The sequence below is a fragment of the Echinops telfairi genome, unplaced genomic scaffold, assembly GCF_000313985.2.
Source record: "Echinops telfairi isolate 266 unplaced genomic scaffold, ASM31398v2 ScPeMD7_11;HRSCAF=52, whole genome shotgun sequence".
Lineage (NCBI taxonomy): Eukaryota > Metazoa > Chordata > Mammalia > Afrosoricida > Tenrecidae > Echinops > Echinops telfairi.
Genome location: NW_022103908.1, coordinates 12187457 through 12208499, shown reverse-complemented (window position 1 = coordinate 12208499; position 21043 = coordinate 12187457). Strand labels below are relative to the sequence as shown.

Sequence of the window (21043 nt, the reverse complement as noted above, 5' to 3'; positions counted from 1 at the left end):
GAGCTCATTCTTGGACAGGGTTCAACTGTGGGAAAAGCAATTAATTTGCTTTGGCTGTGCTAATATAGGGGAATTAGAAAGTGTGACACAAGACAAATAGAAATAATTAGTTCTCCAAAATGATGTTCTCATTAATATGGCACGAACAGTAGAAATAAAAAACATGATCGTGGCATGTCTGCGTTCTCGCCCTAGCCATGGGAGGTGGGATAGCGCACCGTAAGCATTTTTACATTGATAGTTCAAATGATAGCATTGTATTTATTTCTGAAAGGAGAATTTATATCAATGGTTGTCATGTGTCTCAAAAGTCTAATACATACATACTACCAAAATGTAGGGAATATATCTTATAGCTATGTACTTAGGTACCATTGTCTTGCACATACAAATCCTGTATTTTAATTAACACACTTAAAAATGGATTTGCTTTTCCCATAATTTAAATATTTTCATAGAATTTTTAAATCTCTTCAAATATAATCAAGTTTTTTTAATGGTGCTTATCCTTTATCTTTAAAAGCACACTTTGAGCTTTCATTAAACAATCTTTTATTTTGGTCATGTTACTGTTACTGTCCAAGAATATATATAAAATGAAAAGTTAGGCTTCTTAAATATAATATCTCAGAGTAGTTCTAATCTATATTGCTAAATGATAAAGCTCACTCAGCATTTGTGGACACAATACATATCTTCAGCCTTATGCTGTCCTGTGAGCAAGTTAATTGGATATAATGTCCATCAGTTTATTTTCCCATGATTATAAAGGTAAAACAGACTCTCAAGGAAAAATGTATTTAATTTTCTTTAAAGTTTAAATAATATAATCACTGAAAATATTTTTAAAATAATCTATAAATGACCTGTTAATCACAAAACTATGAAGTATCACCAGTAAAATTAATTTGAAATATAATGAGACAAGTTTTTTTCCTGCTGTCTGATATTTCCCCTCTCAGATCTGTTATTTCATTGTGAGCACACTTCCATGAGACGCTGTTACTAAATAACAATGGACAGCGATTGAACTGTTTAAATACCCTTAAACGGTTGACCTAAAATTGCAATTTTATTTCTTAAAAATGGTACTATCATTTCCTCATCTTGTGAAATTTTAAACTCCTAATTTTCTTTTCCATTATTACATGGTCCTCACAGATGTATGTTATGCCTTCTAAATTAGGATCATATGTGAATTTCATGTTTAACCACCCATCCACATCACTAATTACAAATGTTAAATAAAAATAGATCTAGCATTAATCTTTAGGGTCCCTTGCTAATATCTTTGCTGATTTCCATATATCGTTGTTCTCTGATTATAGATCTTCAGACAATATTCTAGCTAAGCCACAAATGTGTTCATGAACAAGCCAATTTAATTATGCTTTCTTTTTCCAGTTGTATACAAGCTAGCAAGCATAACTACAGTTTAAATAATAACTGTCCTGTATTAATATTTAATCGTAGTTTGTACAGTGCCTGTTTTCTCTTCTCTAGGCCTGTAATCCCCAACCATTGTCACTGATTTTCCTAGATAAAGGTGATTCTATTTCCCCTACACTTTCATAGTATTTTCCTTGTTGAGTGCCTTTTAGCAAGAGACATGATGTCCAATTCTACCGTCATTTAAACTTTGGCAAACATTTTGCCTTAATTTTCCTTGCCTAATTTTTGGACACATCATTCATCTCTCGGTTTGTCATATTGTGGTGGTTTTAAGGTTGTTATAATGCTGGAAGCTATATCACAGGCACTTCAAATGCAACTCCAGTGAGTTACAGTGGACAATTTAATAAAAACTTCCAGAGTAATATACAGAAGGAAGAAAAGCCTGCCAATCTACTTCTTGAAATTAGCCGATGAAAAGCTTATGGTCGCAACATCGCATTGTATTATAGAGTGGTGAATGAGGAGTTCTCTAGGTTGGAAAGGACTCTACACAACAGGCATAACAATGGTCTCAGAAGTAGCAACTCTCAGGAAAAGGGGGCAGGACTAGGCCATGCTTCTTCATTCCACTGTACATAAAGTTGTCATGAGTTGGAACTGATTCAATGGCAAACTAATAACAACAATATTTGGGCATTGGAATACACACATCCAGATGACCAAGCATAATGTCCTTACATGCTTTGGACATATTGTCAGGAGAGACCAGTCCCTGGAGAAGGGCATCAATGGCTGGTAAAGTGGAAGGCATGCAAAAAAGAGGAAGTCTCTCAAGGAAATGGATTGATATAGTGGCCACATCAATGGGCTCAGGCATAGGAGCGATTGTGAGGACGGCACAGGACTGTGCAGTGTTTTGATCTGCTGTGCACAGGGTCACCATAGCACCTTACCACAACAACCACCAAATGATACCAAAGCCTAATGAGAGGTCGGCACTCCGCAAACACACCATGATGATGACATCCCATATTTACAAACTGGAAATGATGTCTGGAAATGATGCACTAGAGCAGTGGTTCTCAACCTTCCTAATGCTGCAACCCTTGAATACAGTTCCTCATGTGGTGGTGACCCCCGACCCCCAAACATAAAATGATATTTGTTGCTACTTCATAACTGTAATTTTGCAACTGCTATGTATTGGCCGACCTCTGTGAAAGGGTCGTTCGACCCCCAAAGGGTTCTTGACCCACAGGTTGAGATCCGCTGCACTAAAGTAATTTTCCATAAAACGTTATAACAAATTACATTTTAATAATTATTTTAAGCAGCTTCATACTTAAACTATGTCTGCTCTATTCAGACTTATGTGCAACTAGGTTAAATTAGCCATCAAACTATTTCCAAAAAAAACCTGTCAGAAGTCTTCAGTAACTAGAGTTTAGGCATAGTCACTGATATTTAAAAACAAGGGTTTCTATCATATACTTTTAGAGGGAATTAAAATGTTTACACTTAAACCCGTGAGAAAAAATTTGTTCAAAAAGCTTGTAGAATATTTAAAAATCATGACTTCTTTGAAACTTTCAAATTAATATTAACTCTTATAGTCTAGTTAAATGAGTAGTTAACATGGCCTGTGATAACTATGGGACAATGGTCTGTTTATTGGTTACTGCCTACAATCAATACCATCTTTTCTTCAGTTTAATCAATGATGTCTTAAATTTATTAGCTGTGATTAAAAGCTGTCAAAAACTGGGAACCAGTGAAAAAGGGCAGGAAGTAAATATATTATTGTTTTGTATGCTCCTGGTACTATAATTCTAATATTTACTTTTTAAAAACAGAAAATATGATAATCCCTATGGTAATTCCATATTTCTAATTAATCGAGAGCAAGTGTGCAGTAGAAATAGCCTACCTAGATATAAGCTTCTAGCTCTTTCTTTTCTTTATAAAGAAAAACCTTCCTCCTTACTCTTTGAAGCTTTTAAACCTGAAAAACTAGCTTAGGTAACAAAAAAATGTACAAATCCTTGCAAGCATTTTACTATGGGGTTAAATCAACATTGTACTATAAATAAAGACCAATTTTCCAAAAATGGGAAGTTAAATTATATATTAGAGTAATAACAGCTTCACTGTTTACCAGTTGCCTAGCACTGTAGTAAATTTTTAAACTCATACTAATAAAATTTAATATTAACAGCTAAAACTTAACTGTGTATATACTATTGCTCAGTATGTGCTAAGTGCTTTTCCTGGATTGTTTTATTTAATTCTCAGAAAGAACCATGTGAGGTAGAGAGAGAGTGAGAGAGCAAGCAGGTGGGAAGGAAGGAAGGGAAGGCGGGAGGGAGGGAGGGAAAGAAAGAGGGAGAAAAAGAATAGACAACATTATAGAGCCTGGAAGAGTGTAAATTTTATAGACTCCTGGAAGTTCTTAACTGTAAGGTGAAGGAGAAAACCCTCAAGAATCCCTCTTCATACCTTAAACTTACAGGTGTAACATCAAGTCTGACTTTTAAGTATGAGAAATGAAAATATCAGTAAAAATCGTATGATGCTCAACTGTGCACCATCAACAACTTTTCAGGAAGATACTGAAACATAAGTTTCACTGAGGTTTAAGCTATGGAGGGCACGCTGACGCACAGTCCACCTCCTCGGGGCTTCCAGGCCGTAAACCTTCCTAGGAGCACGCAGTCTCGTCTTTCTGCATGACCTTGAACCACCGACCTTGTGTTCAGTTCAAGTCAAACTCAGTGCCACTGGTTCCCCACTCAAAATGTTAAAACGCGGGATACCGTTTCTAAGTTCTATTCAAACACGTACTTCAAAAGAAATGCTAAGCTTTTCCAATATCATAGGTTTCGTCAAGACAGGATTTCTATCTCTCTATCATAAATTCATTGCATGGGAGATTGTAGGGATAAGAATGAATCTTTTTTAAAAAAATCATTTATTGGGGGCTCGTATAACACTGATCATAATCCATACAACCATCCATTATATGTTAAGCACATTTGTACATTTGTTGTCCTCATCATTCCCAAAATGTTTGCTTTCTACTTAAGCCCTTGGCATCAGCTCATTTTTTCCTCTCCCTCCCCGTTTCCCCCTCCCTCATGAGCCCTTGATAATCTATAAATTATTATTATTTTGTCATATGTCTGATGTCTCCCTTCACCCACTTCCTTGTTGTCCATCCCCTAGACAGGAGGTTATATGTAGATCCTTATAATTGGTTCCCCCTTTCCACCCCACCTTCCCTCCACCCACACTGAAGAAGGAATCTTTTCATGTGTCCTGGAAGTGTAGTTGGTTTCCTTCAGAACTATGAAGCAGGTCTACACTGCTAGCCCACCAGCACTCCATGGGAGAGAGTTGAGACTCTGCTCAGAACTAGATCTACCATTTAGCAAACCTCGTCTGCCATTCTACCCTGCACTGCAGCATCGTTGTGAATGGGGGTGGCTGAAAGGCGGTAGGCTCTGATGCATCATTAGGTGGTACCAACTGTTCACAGGCGGGCTCAGGGCTGACTAAGAGCTTGGAGGTCTGAGTTCACCCGGAAGTACCTAGATAGAAAGGCTTGCTGATCCACTTTAAAACAAACAGTCAAAAATACTCTAGGAAGCACAGTTCTACCCTGACACATATGAAAATGCCATAAATGGAATGGACAAGACAGCACCTTGTCAGATGAATCTTTCATTAGATGTTATTACATTTCTTTTACTCTCACTTTATTTAATCATTTTTTTAATTACAGGGTTTCCCCAGGTTTGCCTGGAATTCCATTAGCAAAGTATAGGTGTAAGGGCTAATCAAGGGGTTAAAAAATTTCACCTGACCCCATTGGTATAATATTCACCAAAAGCTATCACTACACTGTTGTGCATATTTTTAAGTCAGGTGGTGCGAATTGCACAAATGACCACACAGGGCTTCAAGGGGATATCCTGTGAAAGAGGAGGGCTAGTCTAGGCAGAAAGGGTCGGGGAAATGAAAAAGGACTGAAATCTGGTAAACAATGTGTCGGTCAAAGGTAGTTGGCCACTCTGAGCCTTGGTTATCTTGATTTAAATTATAATATGCTGGCAAGACTCATTAAATATCAATCCCTAGTCACCACATTATTTGAATAGGCAAATATTTTTAGATATTTCATGAAAATCCTAAGTCTAAATGAAAGAAAATGCATTATTAAAACATTCATTAACTACTAGAACATTTATTACAATAAACAAGTTTGATCAAAGATACAATTTTCTTTAAAAAAAATTGACCTGCCCTAAGAATTGAACCTATATATTACTTGGTGAATACTCCCAATAATCACATATTTTAAAGGGACAAGAAAAATATAATTTAATCATTCTGATCTTAAAGCAAGCAGGGAGAATATAAGTGAATTTAGAAAGCAATTGTATAAGTCATTGTCCCAATCCTGGTAGTTCATGGTGTGGTGTTTAAGAAGTCATCCACACACACTAAGTCTCAGCTTCGTCTTTTGCGGTAATAATAATAATAATAATAATAATAATGGTAATAATAATTAAGAACAACATAAAATTATGCTTAGCATAGCATTGGTGTTCATTATATATTTGTTGAATACATTGATTTATTTTCACATTCATCATATATTTTACAATATCCACAAACAAGAAAGAAAATTATTTTTAATTGGGAGACGGAGGTGGGGATTGTTAATACAATGGCAAGTCTTTGGGTTTTTGTTGGGAGGGTATTTTGTTGTCTATGATCTGAGATCAATCCAAAAGATGTAAAAAACCAAACAGTTTTTGTTTTCAGTAAGGTATATGCTAATGATGCAAATAAAATATGCGTGTTTTAAGTGAACTTAAAAATTTGAAAGCATAACCCGCAATCATCTCAGATGTCAGAAAATCTGTGGTCCGAGTCCCCACCGACTTGCATTGATGCTATGATTTAAGATGATGGACTTTTAATTTTACTAGTAATACAGACTTTTGTATTTACCAGGAATACAAAAACTACTGTTTTGAAAATGAAGGTCGAAGACTTTTTGTAAATTTCATAAAAGATGTGATTCAATAAAAGACGTAAACAGAACAGCAATGATCTCAGATCTGCCTTTTGATAATTCATTAAAGTGATCTATATGTTGATCATGTAAGCAATATATATTGAAGATTTAATCATTTGAAATGATATGAAACACATAAAAAAGAGGAGAGGGGAGATTAATATATATTAAAGCAGAGAAAAAAGGGTTATTTATTAACTATGGCAATGATGTGTTAAATTCACTTGCATAAATTGAAGATTCAGTATTAGTGTATGTTCGTAGAATTCAAACATAGATCAAATGTGTGAAAAATAGTAGTATTAGAAATATACACAAGAATAATAAATGAATTACTGACACCTACTTTAAGTGCCATAATCAGATATGAAAATTAGTTGATGATTACCGAATTTGCAACTCTGCCTTCTCTAAGAGGAATCAAGTCATCCTGCCTTTCTTTTCATCGGTTTCTACAATCAGTGTGTGAGAACTGTCAGATCCCTGAATCCCCAAAGGTCTAACTTCCTTCCTTCAAGGATTATGGACCAGTTTTCCACCAATTGGTAAAGGACAAGACAGCAACACTAACCCTGGTTCATCTGATGCTCCAGCTAACTTTAGAGAGAGAAAGGAAACGCCAGGCAAGGAAGTGCAAACACACACATTATTGTGGGGAATTGAAAGAGCAGGGTATGAATCTCCAGAGATGATCTGGATCAGTGCAGAGAGGTAAGGTGGGGCAGGGTATGACCACTGGCAGCCATTGCTGGAGGCAAAGAATTTTAAATGGAGTTCAAAGATGAGCTAGTGCAGGTGTGGAAGAGGGAAGGGTGCCCCCTGTACTGTGGGAAAAGACGGGAGGCTGTCAAGAAAACACATACATCCTAGTGTGACAGAAGCACATAAATTGAGTAGAGAGAAATTTGAGTTCAGAGGGAAGGAGGAGTCAGAGTTGTGACTGATTATGCAGAGTGTGGTAGGTGTGAAGAGTAGTCCTTGGGTGTGGAGAGTGAGGGCGGAGTCAGAGTTGTTCAGAAGGATCAGGGGGTGACAGAGACTAAGTCCTCTGAGTCTTCCCCTTCAGGACTCAATGTGGCTTAAGGAGGTTTGTTAGGCCACACAGCAGGCATCCAGGAGGAAGACCAGTGTGGGGGGCAGGGATGCATTTTGTTTTGTACCCATGGGCCTGGGGTTCTTGTGAGACGTTAATAGAAAGCTGGATATCATTATCTGGAGCTCTGAAAGGATATCTGAGCGGGCCTAGATAGCTTCATGGATTAGTGGAATCTAGTCATAGAAACCAACGAAGGAGATGCAGACGCCAGGAGAAAGCCCAGCATGAAATTGTGACTGACTTTAGAAAAGCTAGAGACACCGGGCTACATAAAGTATATGTTTATACTTATGTACAAGTGTGTGTATGGGTGGGTAGAAGGTATTTAAATGATACATGTTTATATAATCTGTTTCTATATTCTTTAGAAGGCTTTAAAATGAGACCAAATCCAACAGAGCACGGCAATTGGATAAGCAAGACGTCAGAGTTAATTGCCACACACCTTACTAAAAACCCTTGGTGGCACAGGGAGTTAAATATAGGTCAGGGCGAACAACTGGGTTTTCTACTTCGAGTACAGTCTTGGACACTCACAGAGGCTGTTCCCCCCTGTCCTATAGGGCTGCGATGAGTCGGCATCAACCCCATGGAAGTGAGTGCTTTTTAATGACAAGGCCAAGGAGTCTTGGTGGGGTAATGGCGTTTACGTTGGGCTGCTGACTGAAATGTCAGTGGTTTAAGTCCACCATCCACTCCACGGGAGTTAAGATGAGCCTCTCTGCTCCTGTAAAGATTTACAGCGTCTGAAACCCCCAGTGACCATTCCCTGTCCCGCAGGGTTGCTATGATTCATACCTGACTAGATGTCAGTCAGTGAGGTAAAGTTGAGTCTATATTGGAATAAAGAATAATTTGAGTTCAGGATGGAATGGGGGCAAAGTAAGTAAAAAGAGTAAAAAGAGGATCATGACATTGGACGGCCTACTCAAGGACAATGGAAGAAAGAAAGAATGGGAGTTTGTGTTTGTGTCGACACCCTTATTAAACAGCCAGGGCTCCTCATAACTCCCAGCAAGCGTGACATAAGCCATTTCACAAATCAGCCATGGGGATTCAGTCTCATGGCAATCCCAGTACATCCCAGGAATGCTGTGCCCCCTGGAATGCATAGGTAGGTGCCAGTCATCAGGTCTTTCTTCGAAGGTACCCTGGGTGTATTAAAAGCGCCAACTTTGTGGTTAGCAGCCTATTGCCCTAACCATCTGCACCACCCAGGGACTCCTGGGCAATGAATGAATGGCAAGTGCTGGTGAAAAACCGGCCACCACACAATTTCCCTAGCACTTATTGACATAGTGGGATAGGAGGGGGGTGGGGGGGTTGAGGGAATCCTGTTACCAAATTAAAATGATATCTGTTAGTAAAATGTTTTACTGAACACTCTTCTTTTTGACCAATATGCCAAAAGATGTTCAATCCATGTGCCAGTAGGCAAAAAGAAGGTTCATTATGTTTATATACATTAGACCTTTGGAAATACATTTTAAAAATTGGTAAAACGGGTGAATAAATGAAGTAAATAATGTTTTATATTACAAAATTTAAAGGAAAGTGGCAAATAATCTTATGATTACTTATATCTGTCTTTAAAATAATAATCCACATGATTTCGCTAGAAAAAAGTCCCCTAATCATAAAGTTGCTTGGTTGAATGTGCTCTGTTACCCTTCTGATAGCCTGATTGACAGTGACAGGACAGTGGTCTTCAGAATCAGCAAAGCACAGCAGTAGAAATCGAAGGTTGCCAAAGCTTCAAACCCCCACAGGATGATTTTCTCCATACTCTCCGTTTACACCAACCAAGAAATAGATTGTCTGGAATAGTTCTGAGCTTCACTGAATCCATCTTTCTGCTTCTATATCCAGGATAAGTGAATTCGGAGCATTCTGACTGCCTTGGGGTGCATGTGAATATTGGATAATTTCTGTATCACACTTTCACTCGCTACCACGGAGTTGATTCCAACTCACCACAATGCTATGGGAGAGGGCAGAACTGTACCTGTGGATATCTGAGACTGTGACTCTTTCCAGAGATAGCAGCATCTTTCTCGCACAGCGCAGCAGGTTTTGAAACGTAGACCTTGATGTTAGCAGCACAACACACAAACACTATGCCACAGGGCTCCTAATACCATACCTACCCAGGGTTATTGAGCTTTCTGAGACCACTCATTAAATCTCCAAATGAGAAACCTTGGTATATGCAACCCTGAGCTGTGAGTTGTAATAGTGTTGTAAAGGCCATTGTCCCGTGGCCAGTCATGGCTTTATTAGCCATGTGTTTGCATGTGTAACATGTAATCTTTATAAAAAAGACACAGGATTTTTATCATCTTAACAGGATACATTGTGCCTTTAAAATGAGGTCTTAACTACTACTAAACCAGTGCTAATCCCAGGAGATGGGTCAGGAAATATTTCAAACTTTATATAAATATATAAAAATGATTCAAGCCTTGTGCTTTTTCTTAAAAAATGGGGATTACTATGCACTCTGGTAAAATAAATGTGGGACCCCAAAATATAATGTCTGAATGCCAGAAGGTTTCTTTCAGTTTCTGGTTGTTACTTAGCACACATGGAATAGTGTGCATGTGTACAGTAATATCACGCATGCAATACTGTACAAAAGCAGACTTTCTTTACACTGAATGAAGACGAACTCTTCTGGAACCGACAGAGTAAAACAAATAATGTCAAACAGTCTCCTAAAATTGACTGAAAATAAAATGCAAAATAAAAGCACTTGAGAGAATTATAACTGGCAATCATTTTTGGTTTTCTTTGGTAACAAGTACCTTCATCAAAAATAGAACACGCGTGCTCTTTCCATGTTCAGTCTGCAGTTAGACTGAGTCATTAGATTGTTTATTGTCTAGGATAGCCGTTAGACCATAAACGCTACCTACAGATTTTATTCTTTCTTAATAGTGTAGTCTCTGCAGTATACAGATTTAGCTCTTCGTAGTGTTTCATAATACTCCCTTTAGTATTCTACATATGATTTTGCTCAGCAGATTTGTGTTATTAAAATGTACATAATGGCATATGAACATTTGGAAAACCCACATAGGGACTAAACAATCTTATTTATTGTAACTATTCAACTAGTCTACTTGGCATACACCTTACCATAATTGTCACATGCACACATGCACGCACGCACACAAATGAGTCATACATTTTTAATTTTTCAGAACTACCTATTTGATTAGACCATGGTCTGATGTATACAATATAGAATTTATAAACTCTTCCTGCTTAGATTGCATTTCAGGCATCCAATAAAACACATTTACTGTGTCCAAGACTAAATCATAGATTGTTTAAAATTAATTATTCCTTTTTAATTGCATTGTATAAACAGAAATGACCTGTTAATTTAAAGAAAATCTATCAGCACAAAATGAATTCACTCATATAAACAAGCAAGATGAACTTGACCTTGTTTGAACTTGTTTTGATGTGGCCCAGATGGTAGGCTACATGCTTGAATAGCAGGCTAAAGCCGAGGAAAAACTCATATAGCGAGATCTAGATTTATTGCCTTTTGCAAATTCCTACCTTGTATTGTCCTTTCAGCATCTGTTCTGCTGCCACTGCGGTCAGCGTCTATCTCTGGGGTCAGAGAGTCTAAAAGCACAGAAATGTAAGAGTGACACATATGTCATTCAATTCCTATTGTCCTTTTCAAAAAGAGCAACCTGTTACTTCAGTGCTGAATTAAAATAAAATAAATCTCTGTCATCCTTTAAAGGTTGAACAAAGACTATAACCATAAGCATTTTAGAAAGATTTTTGAGCAACATCAGATTGTTCTTCATGTGGAAGGGGGCAGTGGGGTGGGTTTCAGAGCTCGAAGAGTAATCTTGGACCAGGTTGGGGTGGAGACACAGAGGCCTAAGCAGAGAAGCAATGCAGGCTCCCATAACAGGGGTGAAGTAACAAACCGGGGAGGGACCTGTGACAGAAGTCTTCCCTCCCCACGGCTCATCGTCCTCCCGACACGCTTTCCGCTACCAGCTTGCGTCAATGAAATCATGAGAAATGGAAACATAAAACCACAAACACGTGTCTAAATTGTCCTTTGAGTATTACAAACGAAAGCTACTTGGCCATGCATCCAGACCCCCCCCTCTCACCGTTTAAGACCCTGAGACTCTCCGTGGAGGCGGCCTGCTTGAGCGTTTGCTCGGCTTGTTCACGCCGTTTGGTCTCGAATTCAAGTGCTTCCTGCAGTTTTCGCTTTGCCTTCTTCTCCTTCTTTAGCCTCTTCTGAACGATGGCTGGAAAAGAGCACACGCACAGTGTGACAGTGCTGTTTACATGGTTTCCATGCAGCTACTTTACAAATGATCTCTGCTTTGTGCAATATTTCTCCTTTCCCAAACAGGACTGAGTTTACCTCTACAAAGGAAGCTAAAACATAAAAAGTATTTTTTTCTAAAATAAATTTTAGTCCAATGTCCAACCCAGCAAATTTTTATTTTAGCGTTAAAATATACAAGAACTACTTAAGGTGTCATCTGTAGAATGATGCATTGAATGGGAGACATGTTTAGCAAATGCACATAGTCACTAATAGAGGAAACCCGATTGAACGAATGATGTGACTTAATTCTTCATTCTTGGATCCTGAAACTGGCCACTGCACACCTCTGGAAGCAGGCGTGTCCCCTTCACGAGGCACTTATTCTGAGGAAGGAATGGGGCACTTCTCGTGACAAACACTTTTGCTGGGAAAAAAGATCAGTAAGGTGTTTGATAATCATTAAAAGTAGAAAGGCAATAAACATTATTGTTTATGATGAGTGAAAACACTACAAATGATGCTTAATGCTTGCAGAGAGAATGCTTTTGCTGGATGCGACTATTGAAATTCTTGTAGAGATGATAACGATTTCTTCATTCCAAGTTAATATGCATCATAACAAATTTATTAAAATTATTATACTTCTACTTCAAGGGTAAAAACTTATTACTTATGAGCATTTCCAATAGTACCTATTGCTCATAATAACTGACATCATTTACAAAAACTATATAAATATAACACATGTATAATTTATGTAAGTAGTATATAATATAAAAATTATATTCATGCTCTCCTACCTAACAATTTATATAATTTTGTATATGCATTACATCATAGATTATCATATAAAATAGGTGATATATAATAGATCATAAAAATATTTGTTAATGTACTTTCAGTATACTTTCGTATAGGAAGTGTGGTTTTATTGTTAGCTGCCGTCCAGTTGGCTGCAGCTCATGGTGAGTCCATGTACAGTGGAACTAAGCACTGCCAGATGCCGTGCCGTCATCACCGTGGTTCCTAAGTTTGAGCCTCTTGTTGCCGCCCGCCCGTGTGTCCATTCCTCTCATTGAGCGTCTTCCTCTTTTCCTTGCGACCCTCTACTTCTCCATTCCTTCTCTGGGACTGGACTCTCCCCACTGTCGTAACTTGTCCACATAAGGGAGATCATGTGCCTCTATCTTCTACTTCTAAGGAGAATGCTAGCTGTTTTTTTCCAAGATAGATTTGTTCATTCTTCTGGTGTGTCATGCTAGATTCAATATTCCTCACCAATATAATTCATAGACGTCGACTACCTTTTACTCTTCCTTATTCATTGTCCAGCTCTCTCATGCACAACAACAGGACTCCATAGTCACTGGCACTGAGGCGATTCCCACGAACATAGGAAGTGCTTAGGAGACCCTGGCTTGGTTCAGTCTCATCTTACTTCTCAAAGCAACAGCTTTTCTCTTAAACACATTAAAGGCGTCTTTTAAAGCAGATTTTCCCAGTCATATTTCCTTTGACTTCTTGACTGCTGTTTCCTTAGACAATGAATATAAATCAAAGTAAAATGGAATTCTTGACAAATTCAATCTGGTTTCTGTTTACCAGGATGTTGCTTTTGTTTAGAAATTTCATATTCTAATCAACAGTAATTACTAATGCATCTTAATTTTCGTTTAATCAATTCAATATGCAGATGATGGTAACAAGTATTCAATATCTTCGTCTTCAGCACTAGTGGTTGATATATAAATTTGAGTATAGGTAATAATAACTGGTTCTTCTTGGAAGTATATGGAAATGGTCTTTTTGATGACGAATGTGAGGCTGGTCCTTTTCCATTTTTCATTCAAAGTATAGTGAGCCATAGGTTTGCTCGATTTCAAAATGGCCAAGTGACAGTTTATAGTGGTTCACTAATGTCTGGGACAGCGGTTCTCAACCTGTGGGTCATGACCCCTTTGGGGGGGGTCGAACAACCCTTTCACAGGGGTCGCCTGATTTATAACAGTAGCAAAATTACAGTGATGAAGTAGCAACGAAAATAATGTTATGGTTGGGGGTCACACAACATGAGGAACCGTATGAAAGGATGGCGGCATTAGAAGGTTAAGAACCACTGCTCTAGGATATGGATCTTTATGTGTTCCATTTTACTTTTTGATGACTTCCAATTTTCCTAGACTCGGATTTTGTACCTTCCCTGTTCCAATTTTTATTGGATGTTTGCAACAGTTTCTTCTCATTTTGACCATGTCATATCAGCAAATGGAGGTCCTGAAGACTTTCTCTTTAAGGTCAGCTCTACTTTGGAAAGGTGGCTCTTCTCCAATATTATTTTGGGTGCCTTCCAACCCGAGAGAGGCTCCGTGCCTTAGCGGGCTATGTGTTGGACTACTCACCATGAGGTCTGCTGTTGGAATCCCTCAGCAACAATGTAGGAGAAAAATGAGGCTTTCTAGCCCTGCGAAGGTTCATTGGCTCAGAACATGCACACGGGGCAGTTTTAGCCTCTCCTACAGGGTCACTATAGGCCCAAATCATGAGTTTTAAAACCCGAGTAGTTTAATTTTGGGTACTATATGGGAAGTATACACATGCTTTTCTTGTACATTTGAAAAAAATCCCAAGTTACATATATTATGGATGTTAATATACTGAAATAGAAATGAATAATCATCCTGGTGGAAATAATTATTTAATATAATTCTCTAAAGTTCACTATTTGATTTTTTTAACTACAGGGTAAATAACAATATCACTTTTACTTAACACAACATTTAGCCAAGATATGTAAGGTAATTATGACTCTCTAAGTAAGCATTTTAGAATCAAATTTAAATTCCAAAAATATATTGTCTTAAAAATGATCAATATTGCTAAGATAAGGAAACCATTACTTATGGTATGTATTATTGTTTTCATATATTAATAATTAAGATATACATTTGCCTATCGTTTGATCAGTCATGTAATGTAAATTGACTTCAATAAATTATATTTCCTTTACTTAGTAGCACTGTGAAATCCTTCCCTCTGTAGAGGGTGGAGAACATCTGATCTGGCCTGTGGGTCTCACCATGCTCAAGAACTTATCAACACCAGCTAACATCACACGCCTCACCGAGAGAAGCCGTTCCAGCCATCACCTTAAGGGTGTGTTAATTAAATGTTTGACCAAATACAGCTGGCTAATTTTTAAGATGATGATTTTGTGCGGCCCAAAATTTTGTATAACATCCACATTTGGCTGTTATAAACAGCAAAATGGCTCTTGGCAGATAAAAAGGTTCCCCACCCCTGGTCTGTGTTCACAACATTACTTCCCTACCATTTTCCCTTCCAAGTTGACTGTGTGTACATCTCTTGCAAAAGAAGCAGTAGTTTCTGAATTATTCATTTGGATCGTACTCTCAGGACACTAAAACTCAATAGCCAGCGCCTTGCCACCAGGCATCCCCACCCACCCACCCTTTTCCTCCTGAGGGACTGAACCTCAGGAATGCAGTGTCCTCTCCTCAGAGGGAGACAACTGCTTTCCCGGGCACGTTCATAACCAATCATTCCGGGTACTTCTTACCTTTGATTCATTGCTCACGATTAGTGAAATGGGAAGTCTGGTGCGATTTGTGAGTTTTTTGCCCTCTAGTGGATAAAGGGATAAAGCAAGACGTGGATCCTGTTAAACGTTTAAACCAATAAAACTCGGAAAATCTCCTGAGTATGCCGAAAGGTTACTTTTAATTTTGGCACCCGCCTTAAACTTGGTTTTAAAAAAAAAATCGACTTCTTGATGTGAAATAGAAATCAAGACATGCTATCCCATATATGATGGTTCCATAGATTAAACTCTTTGGCGAAACTTTATTGACATGACATGTATACCAGTAAGTCTGAATTTAAAGTAATATTGAAAGTACTGTTTTGATTGGTTTAGTACCATTACTTTGGGAAGATATAGTAGTTAGACCTGTGCTATCACACTGGGAGAGAACTTCCAAAGCCACCTCATCCCAGAGACTCTTCTGCTTCCTCACAATAACTCATGAAGCAATCCGGTTGTTCATGTCCATTTTAAAAGCAAAAGAGAAACAGTTATTTTTAAAAGGCATGCCAAATACATAGCAGCAGAATATGTGAAACATTTATATTGGAGACTTGGTAAATTGGTTAAGTAAAGGAAATTCCCATTGAGAACACTCAGGAGCTCTTTATTGTTGAAACAAAGAGATATTTACAGAGAAAACACTCTAATTTCATACTGACACATGCAAATATGGATGACATTAAAATGATCTTTAATACACTTCATAGTGTGTTTCAGAGAAATAAGTCATAGATGGGCAGTATCATAAATTATACCTAATAATAGTTCAGACCAATTTCTGCTCTGAATAGGTACTTGACCTTGCTGGAAGAAAATGAGGAATCCAGAAAGAGAAGTCAACAAACACTTAACTTTTGTCATTGGTTGAGACAGTCATCAATCTTCAATTCCAACTGATAAGTATCTTACGAAATCTGCTTCACTGGAAGAATCAGTGTTTTTCCCTTTCGCTTTATGACTTCACTTCTTTAAGTTTTTCAAACGGCAATTGTGAATGAACAAACAGTGATTCTTCAGGCCTTTAATTTTATCAAAGCGCATTCTTATCTTAAAATATGTTAATTTGTTAAACTGTAGAGAGGATCAGAATTATATGATCAATGATATGATGGGTAGAGGAAGAGAGACTGTGTGTTTGGAAATTAAGATAAAAGGCTAAAAATACAATGAACCTAGGAATCATATCCTATTTTGAACTTTGGTTCCATGTACATTTACAAATGTGCCACAGTCAAAAAGTAAATCCCCAATAAGAAATTAGTATGTGGACACTTTGCAGAAGTATTCACGGCTTTCTGAAAATTAGAAATACCTCTATTCTTTTGTTCCATAGCCAACTGCTTCTCAAGTGTCTCCCTCAGTTCTCGTTCTCTTAAAAAATCCATCTTCAGCTCCGTTTTTTCCAGCTGCACCTGTTTTTCTTGAGCTCTGGCATTATCTATGGCAACTTTCAAGAGTCCCTGTATAAAGAAAGTGTTCACTATGGTCAGTGTATTCCTTTTGTAGAAGCATTCTAAAAGAGAAATCCACTCATGAGAGGGTTGAACCCACCTTGAGCATTCACCCTGAACCCTGTGCCCACTGGGGCAAACCTGGAAATCTAAGCAAACGGTTTTACAAAGACAAATATTTAGGCCATGCAAGTCCAATTGCTTTTCATCAGATAAGTCGCTATCTAAAACAAACAGCACCTAAACGTTTGTGAAAAAATTAGAGAAAAGAAATGGGTTGAAGCTCTTTCCAGAAGTAATTGTTGGCGTGAATTGTGTACTTCCATGTGATCCTGAAAATACCCACCTGCCTCTATGACCTCACACCCCGCCATTGGCTACTGAGATTGCAGGAGGCACTACATTGTTCCGTTGGCTTCTCGATGGACCAATCTGTGTCTGCCCCGTGACTTCACTCTTGCGGTTGTTCTCCTGAATGACCGATCTTGACATGACTCACACACCCATTTCATTTCATAAATTGCTCAGTGTCAAGACCCAGGAAAAGCATCCATTACCATCTAATCTGGAAGGACCCTCCACACTTCTAACTTATAAGAATTCCTTAAAATTCCTCATAGAATCTTTCCTTATGTAGCAGTGTCATGTACTTATCTGTCTACTGCTTGATGCCAGATCTGACTAAATCAGGCATGGGGAATGTCAGGTCTGTGGGTTCTGTAAGGCCCACAAAATCACAAAATCATCAAAACCAGCTAAAACCACACACCTGGCCAAAGAGAGGCAGTGCCAACCATCACATTAAGGGTGAGTGAATTAAATGTTTGACCAAATATAGCAGGCTTTAAATTCATAATTTTGTATGGCCCACGATGGATGCTATAAATATCCAAATGCCTATGGGTAGAAAAATGTTTCCCCACCCCTACGCTGAACCACAAGCTCCAAGTAGCTTTACTTCAGGGATGATTCATCTCCAGAACTCAGATGGCCTAGCACAGAGCTTAAAAATAAATAAACAAACAAACAAACAAATAAAGTAATGGTTAGCTAAATGAAACCACTTCCATATTTTCCTTCAGGCATGTATTTCATATATTCAATTTCTTAATAGTGCATTATTTAATATGAATAATTTTCATAATATTTGTAAAAAGTAGAGAAAAACTTTCAGGTGATTGTTTGGAAGCACGAGTCATAGGTAAGTACTATGGCAGGGCAGGGAGAAAGATGTAGTTATTTCCATGATCAATCCTGGGCATTTGTAGAAGAACAATCGAATTCCTATGTGATTGGAGATTAAATATTGGACAGCTGTATCAATAGATTGAAGCTCTAAAGGCATACTGGTTAAGTGCTGGGTTGCAATTTGCAAGGTTGGCAGTTCAAAACCACCAGCTGTTCCATGGGAGACAGACAGGGCTTTCTACTCTTGTAAGGAGTTTGTCTCCACTACTCACAGGGACAGCTCTAGGTCACTAAGAGTCAACATTGACTTGATTCCAGCGAGGTTGGTTTTTGTACACATAAATTATATAAAGATATATAAATATATAAAGATGACATATCTAGTAGTATTTTAGAACTGTTTAGAAAGAAGATGATAAAAATACATTAAGCTTACAGAAACCATTAAGTTTTTCTCAGAAGTTGTTTTGATCAAAGTTACCAGAGCTCAAAATTATGTTCTTACCTGGTCAACAATACAAAACATTATTTGGAAGCAGGAGATAGATTTTCTTTGCTCTTTGAAAATTGAGGACTAAAACGTGTCCTTTGAATTTATGTGAGATGTTTATAAACTTTGGGATGAGATCTCATGTACCAAGGCACAGGAACAGTTTTTATTAGAAATTTTAACTTCAGTTTGACTTGCAAACCCACTAGAGCGGTGGGTTTATTTTAGCTCACCTGCATAGTTTATAGTGTTGTTGTAAGCCATTTCTAATCTCGTTTCAAGCACATATAAATTACCTCATATCTGTTTGACCTGCCTTTGGACCTTTCTGTGCGATAATTCGTATGCTAGGAAACAAGGCTTTCCATGTGGCCATTTGCCCCTCCCTGGTTTTTCCTTGTTTAACAGTAAAACATGGCTGCGGAGGAAACTGCCATCTTAACTGAATTCAGCAACAGTCCTGGGCATGTTTCTTCTTCATCAGGAACAAACAATTAGTAACAAATGAAAGAGATCATTACATCAAGTGCCCTTTCAGATCACCCCAATTAAAACTTTAGTTTAGCCGTATTTTAATTCTTAGATACCAAATTCTCATTTTCTGCCCTGATTGCTCTTGTTGACTTATCTTTGAAAGATGTTCTCTCTGTGCAATGTCTAGAGATTATTTAGCAAGATGCCAATGTTGGCACCACTTAATGTGTTGATTGGTTGTATTATCAGTAGCTGTTTAAAATAAATTACTATTAAACTATTATTGTCCCTGGCTAACAAAACACAATATTTTGGTCTTTAAATATGAAACAATCATTATGAATAAACATGGTGAATAATGTTAAACTGCAACTCTGATTTGTGTAATGGTATATTAATATCTCTTGTAAAGTATGAAGTTGCTGAGAGCTTTTATGTTTACTGTTTCCTTTTGTTACCGTTGCTGCTAATGCCACTAATGGTAATACATTACCTATTCCTGCTGATTATGTCTGAAAATTATTAGCTTTTAGGATCCAAGATCCTCTGGGGACTACTTAAATGCTATATAAAATTAAGTTTCCTTTTAAGACTTTAAATCAGTGCACATCAGTAGGAGTCCAATGTGAACAAAATTCTGCACTGGAGACAAACTGATGCGTATGCAAAAGTATATTATGCCCAGTGACAGCTCTGTTGTAAAAAAATATATATATGGAAAAAGGATTAAATGTCAATGCAGCAGGAGGCTGGGCAAAGCAGTATCGAGTAGGGGTCACAACACCTACAAATCATTAGGACATGAGCTTAAGCACAAGCGATAGTAGTATTTTCTGATTTGCGTGACTTTTGTACATTTCCTACGTAAAATATGTGTAGAATGTCATGCTAAATGCCAGGTCTTAGGTGGATGTGCAATGTCCAGCTTTGTGCTGAAATGACCATGTGACTGACAGTGCGAGATGGAAGACTTTAAAAAATTAGTTCCTTTCTCTTCCAAGGGGAGGTCTGTTTTCATGATGTCTAGTTGGATAATGACAATTCACCAGAAATACATTGTCTATTTATTTTAAACTTAACCGCATGGCACACAACCATCATAAGAGACAATGGTTGATTGGCCTCAAATTTCTTTTCCTTAAGTGAGGAGGCATAATGATTGTCATAATATATAAATGTCTTTGTTTTCTAAAATGATTTATGCTGTAAATTAAATTATCATCATCATTTTTCAAAGGAAAAATGACTATGAATTACAAAAAAAAACCCACTTGAATCGATTTCATAATGTTTCTACACTGTCTATTTCTTAGAGCGTGTATATGTTTGTATACATAAGAGGACTTGAAACTTTTGTTAATAGGCTAGTGAGATTTAGAGAGTTGTCTTAGAAATCAGATGAGAAGCAAGTCTTTGTGTGCCAAACCTCCATTACAAAATTTATGCTCAAGAACTATTACTCTAGTAAGAGTGGAATCATCCTAGATGAAGGGGGTTTGGGGATCGCCTCCTCGAACCAAAATCTTATACAGTTAAGAAAACCAAAGTCCAGTAAGATCTCAGTGGCTTGCCCAGTAACCCAAACTAGAGTTGACTAAGCCTGGGTTCGGACTCCCCAGCGCTGTACTTTCTTGTTGTACTCACCCCCTGGTCATTTCAGTGTTGGGCTGCTAACCACAAAGTCAGCAGGCAAAACCAGAACTTTCTACTCCAATAAAGAGTTACAGTCTCAGCAGCCCACAGGGGCAGTGCTATCCTGTCCTACAGAATCGCTGAGAGTCAGAATCCACGCCAGGGCAGTGAGTGCCGTATGGTGTGAGTCAGTTCAGAGTGAGAAGGAATAATGTTCCTTGGAGCCGGAGATTCTATAGACATTTTTTTTTTTAATTTTTTTTTAATTTTTTAAACATTTTATTAGGGGCTCATACAACTGTTATCCCAATC

General features: G+C 37.8%; 1 protein-coding gene across 1 annotated transcript in view; it reads right to left on the bottom strand.

The window, feature by feature from the left end:
• Window positions 1-21043, bottom strand: part of DACH1 (dachshund family transcription factor 1) — a 284781-nt gene that overhangs the window by 37396 nt on the left and 226342 nt on the right. The window contains exons 9-11 of the mRNA XM_030884711.2: window positions 16809-16956; window positions 11723-11866; window positions 11145-11213 (exon numbers count right to left, since the gene is read on the bottom strand). Of these exons, the coding sequence (XP_030740571.2) occupies window positions 11145-11213; window positions 11723-11866; window positions 16809-16956 (361 nt within the window). The remainder of the gene's footprint in view (window positions 1-11144; window positions 11214-11722; window positions 11867-16808; window positions 16957-21043) is intronic.